This window comes from Helianthus annuus, chromosome 13 (assembly GCF_002127325.2).
Source record: "Helianthus annuus cultivar XRQ/B chromosome 13, HanXRQr2.0-SUNRISE, whole genome shotgun sequence".
Classification (NCBI taxonomy): Eukaryota; Viridiplantae; Streptophyta; class Magnoliopsida; order Asterales; family Asteraceae; genus Helianthus; species Helianthus annuus.
Genome location: NC_035445.2, coordinates 152,084,682 through 152,089,735, shown reverse-complemented (window position 1 = coordinate 152,089,735; position 5,054 = coordinate 152,084,682). Strand labels below are relative to the sequence as shown.

At 37.2% G+C, this 5,054-nt stretch overlaps 1 protein-coding gene across 1 annotated transcript; it reads left to right on the top strand.

Moving 5' to 3' along the window:
* Positions 1-1,183: 1,183 nt before the first annotated feature.
* Positions 1,184-4,026, top strand: LOC110899856. The gene is made up of 2 exons (XM_022146754.2): positions 1,184-1,522; positions 3,312-4,026. Exons 1-2 carry the CDS (start codon positions 1,392-1,394, stop codon positions 3,763-3,765), a joined length of 585 nt encoding a protein of 194 aa, XP_022002446.1. The 5' UTR covers positions 1,184-1,391; the 3' UTR covers positions 3,766-4,026.
* Positions 4,027-5,054: the final 1,028 nt, after the last annotated feature.

The following is a 5,054-nucleotide window of genomic DNA, read 5'->3' as shown; positions in this document are numbered from 1 at the left end:
GTAAAAACTTAGGTTGAGTTGGGTTGTGAATGTGTGTAAAAGTTGATTAAGGTTAGGTTGCATATGTGAAAGAAAGAGATAATATTTTTTTAATAAAAGGTTGAGTTGGGTTGGGTCACTAATGTGGATAGTCTAAGGGGACCCGGGGAGGTTGTGTTTGTGTACGTGATGAGCCCCCATAATGCGTGGAACAAAACAAAACACCACCGCCACTCGATTGTATCACGCGTCAATTTTATAACGCGTTGAATGTATCACGTGTGAAGAATGGAAAGATGTGAGGGAATGTGAGGGTTTATTGTTGGGTGTTATGAGTGATGGGCATTTCCAATAAAATTCATCACCAATGATGGAATAAAGCTCGATGACGTGGTGGAACTTAACTGAAAGTTGTGAGTGAGTGTTGACCACCCCTAGCCCCAAGGCTGGAGGGTGTGGGGGCGCCACCCCCGCCAACTCATCATCTATAGCGCCCGGGGCGCTATACCTCCACACCCTCGGATTTAAAGGGGGGGCGCTATAGGATGGGCTCTATCATGGTAACGATGGAGAAGGGGCGCTATAGGAGGGGCCCACTTGATTTAAACCAATAAAATCTTTTTTTTTTCAAGTATGTTTAATAGGGGCTCCATCCACACCATGCAAATTAAAGGGGCTCAATGGCTGAGGTGGATTCTAGGTGAACGTAGCCTGATAAAGCCTCTAGAGGGCTTCAACCACACCCTCCCTAACAATATCAACAATATCGATAAAAAAAGGTCTACCTATTTGCACACCCATTTGCCTATTGGCACACCAAAAATGTGTTTTTTTGTCTTATATGCACACCTTGAATTGTCGAGCTGTGGTCAAAGCGTGACGTTTTGGTCCGGTTAACCAGACAAAGACTGATGGGTGTCTGACGGGTCTGTTGACCGGACCAAAACGCCGAGCTTTGGCCGCGTTTTGGTCCTGTCAACCAGACAAAAGACTGACACCCGGTCTGGTTGACAGGACCAAAACGCGGCCAAAGCTCGGCGTTTTGGTCCGGTCAACAGACCCGTCAGTCTTTGTCTGGTTGACCGGATCAAAACGTCGCGTTTTGGCCACAGCTTGACATTACAGGGTATTCACATAGGACAACATGTGTAGATAGATAGTTTGAGCCTAAAAAAACACTTTTATTTCGTACAAAATTTATACGAGAGGAATAAAAAAATATATTAGGAAACAACAATTTGCGTGCATCCTTTTGTTTTCTCTACCGATTAATTTCTCTGGTGACCTGGAAGAACCGAAAATGGTAGAAACTCCGACAAGATACCGTCATCCGATTTCTCCATACATGTAACCGATTTTCATATCTCTCACACAGCAATTAAACCCTAGCTTTTTCACCGTATACAAAAATCATGGTGTTATGGGAGATAACATTAGGAACAGCGTACTTTTTAGGATTAAAGAGGACTTACAAACTCGCTCTCAAGATTCAACGGCGTCTTGTTTCTCATAAACACCCTAAGACCCGTCAATTTCTTCAAAGGTATCCTCATTTCTATCTCTATTTGGTAGTTTATTAGCGACGAATTTCTGTGATTTGTACGCACTTTTGATCAGTTTTTATTAAATCTGTTAATGATGTGTTAAAACAAACCCTAGGAAATGTGAAACTGTGAGAGTTGTAAGTTCTAGTTTGATTGCTTAAGGAAATGAGATTATTATTGTGTATAGATTAATTAGGTATTTGGAACCCTAGGAGCTATACAGTATGTAAGAAGATAACAATGGAGTTATTGATAAATGAACATAACTAGAATTAAGCACCCCCCGCGTTGCGGCGGGGGGCCTAAAACTATGCCAAATAACATCAATGTCACACCGCTGGTAGCGACCACCAATACTGAAGTTGTGGCGTGTTAATGCGAAGAAATAAGACTGAAACATATAACATAAAAAAAAAATAACTATGTCGATTTTGGACACACGCGTTGCGACGAACTTGCTAAATGGAAAAAATAGACATAAAAACGTTGAACCACACACGCACGCTGCGTCGTGTTAACTCGCAAAATAACGTAGAAAAGAATAACTAAGTCAATGTAGGATCCGCCCGTTGCGGCGAAGTTGCCAAAGGGGGAAAATAGACACGTTGCGACATACCTGTCAAATGTGAAAAAATAGACAAAAAATGTTGAACCACACACGAGCGTTGCGACGTATTAATTCGCAAAATTTAGAACGAAACGTAAAACGAAAAACTTGTGAAAGATAAAAAGTATTGGGGGACCAAAGTTGTAAATAAAAAAGTTTTGGGTTAATTTATAAAAGATGAAAAGTTTTGGGTTAAAAGTAAACAAATTAAAAGTGTTGAAATATAAGAGATGAAACTTTTGGGTTGAAAGTGAAAAATCACAATTTTTTTTTGAAAAACCCCCTATGCTTGTGGTACAACAATCCAATGCCACAATATGTTGCTAATTTATATTGTGAAAATATGTTGTAACACACTAGGTGAATGCTAGATTGGCGGGTAGGAGAGATGTTGGGCTCATAAGAAATGTCCTGCCTTAACTTAAATATAATAATGCATTAATGCGAGTGGAGGATGTTACGGTTAAGTGTGTTTGAGTGGGAATAATTACTTATTGTGGGAAGTTTTTATTCTAACTACCAAAAACGTATATGTGAGCTCCTGTGACGAAGCGAACAATATTAGTTAGCTTGGTTTTAATATGTGCACATTAGGAGCACATAATGCTCGCATCACATGGTGCGGTAACTAGATCACATCGCGCGATGCGATTGCATGATGCAGTCTTATGCTTGATGCGACACCTTATGCAGTGGACCATTGTTTGAATAATTAGACCGTTGATTGCAATGGTTGTAAGTTTTTCAAAGGCCCCACTCATTGGATTTTGAGATCAAACGCATTAGAGCGCCACACGCGTTTTAAAACCATGTTAGTATGAGAAGCCGGATATGAGAAAAGAACAAGTTAATAGCTGCAACAATAGAAGAAATGTGTGTGAGCGAGGGCCATATTTGTTGCTGCTAAACATCTTACACAACCGAATGAATTAAATGAAAATTCTAATCTTGGTTTTAACAAGCACAAAGCGCTCCGAAGCGTTTTGGTTCCAAAAGCTTTAAGCGAAGCTGTATTCTTTTGGTGGCAATTAATAAGTTGTATTCTTTTGGTTGTTTAGTCGCCATTGGAAGTTTCTTCACGCCTAAGGCTAAGTGTAGTGTTAGTTAGGATTAAGTAATTAGATTATTAATGGATCTGGTAGATAATTAACTGTTTAACTTTTGTGTTTGTCGTACAATAGGAAAACACGCTCCGTATTTGATGTGGCACTAAAGGTTCACCGAGAGGTACAAAAAAGAGACATCGAAGTAGGTAGAAATCTTGGAAACTGGATCCTAAGATGGCTGGACAAAATGAAACCCGCTGCGCAGATACGTGAACGAAACCATACCAAAACCGACAACACTAAAGTCAACCCCGCGAAAAAACATTTGACCGACAACCGTAACCAGAAGCCTCCACAAAGCCATGAAACATCTTACATCAAAAACAAGGATCATGAATCTCCCGGTAAGCGTCATTTTAGTTCAAGACAATATTGTCATGCAGCATATGCAACTGTCGGTATGATGATGAAGCCGGTTGGAGGTAATACTCAGTACAGACGGTTCAACACTTTTGAGATGAAAAATACAAGATTAGGGTTTGATGGGGTGATTCGGAATGATATAATGTGGTGGATGATGCAGAAATAGGGCGTGAAAGAAGTATAAAACCATGTGATTCTTACCTGTTGGTGTTGTTTATTACAATTTTTGAGTATAGCGGTTTGAGAAGTTTCGAATGAGAACGGTTAAATAATTAGTAATCAAATGAACCATTTTTTGATATTTGGATCATGTTTCAATGGATGTTTGAAGACAATGTTGGAACCAAGAATCTGTACTGGTTCGATGCCAAAATGGACTCAAAATGAAGTTTTTGACTTTGTGATGTAAGACAGTTTTTTAGAGTCACATTCTTACTTCCGCTTTGCTAAAACTGAATCTATAACCAATATTTTGGTTTTAAAGTTTTATAACCGATTGGTTTTGGTTATATATGGTTAGGTTAATTCATTATTGAGAAAGATGGTTCAGTTAATTTGTTAGATTAAAAGTTAATTTGTTAGATTAAAATATTATTCATTTTTATTTATGAAGGAGAATAAACAAAACTAATATGCTATTTGAAGTTTTTTTTAGAATTACTTACATGGTTAGTACATGTGGTTTATTTATTTTAACATTTTAATATCTATTTAATAAATTGAAAATAGTATTTATGGGAAATTACGTCATTGGTATCAATAACAAATTGTTTTACCATTAAGGAGCTGTTTGTTTACCTCTTAATGAGGCTCTTAAAGGTTCAGACCTCGTACTAGTTCAGCACTTAATGGTTCAGACTGTTCGTTTCGTGAGCAGATATCTGAATGGTTCAGACATGTGCCTCTGAATGGTTAAGATTTATACAAAGTCTGAATGGTTAAGACATTAAATCTGAATTGGTCAGACATTTGTCTCTGAACGGTTAAGCATTATACAAGCTATTAATGGTTCAGACCACTTATTGGTTCATCACTTAACCATTTAGATGTTGTCAAACAACCCCTAATACTTGTAGGTAAAATCTTTGTAGAATTAATTACATGATTAGACTATTGGAGTATTTTGATTATTTAAGTCTGGTGTTTTTGTTTTATTTTGATTATTTGTATTTTTCTGCTAGATGTGCTGATGTCTTTTAAATATTATAAATAGTTGCTTGTTAACACATTATATGAGAAAGTTCAAATTCCACAAGCAATGAAATTCATATTCATTCATTCATATTCATATATGATAATAATACAAACGATATATGATAATAATACAAACGAATGAACAGTGTTCATATATGATAATAATACAAACGAACAGTGATTTTATAATATTATAGTAACCTATTAATACATTAATACAATAATAATAATTATGAGCAAATGGTATCGAGTACCGGTACC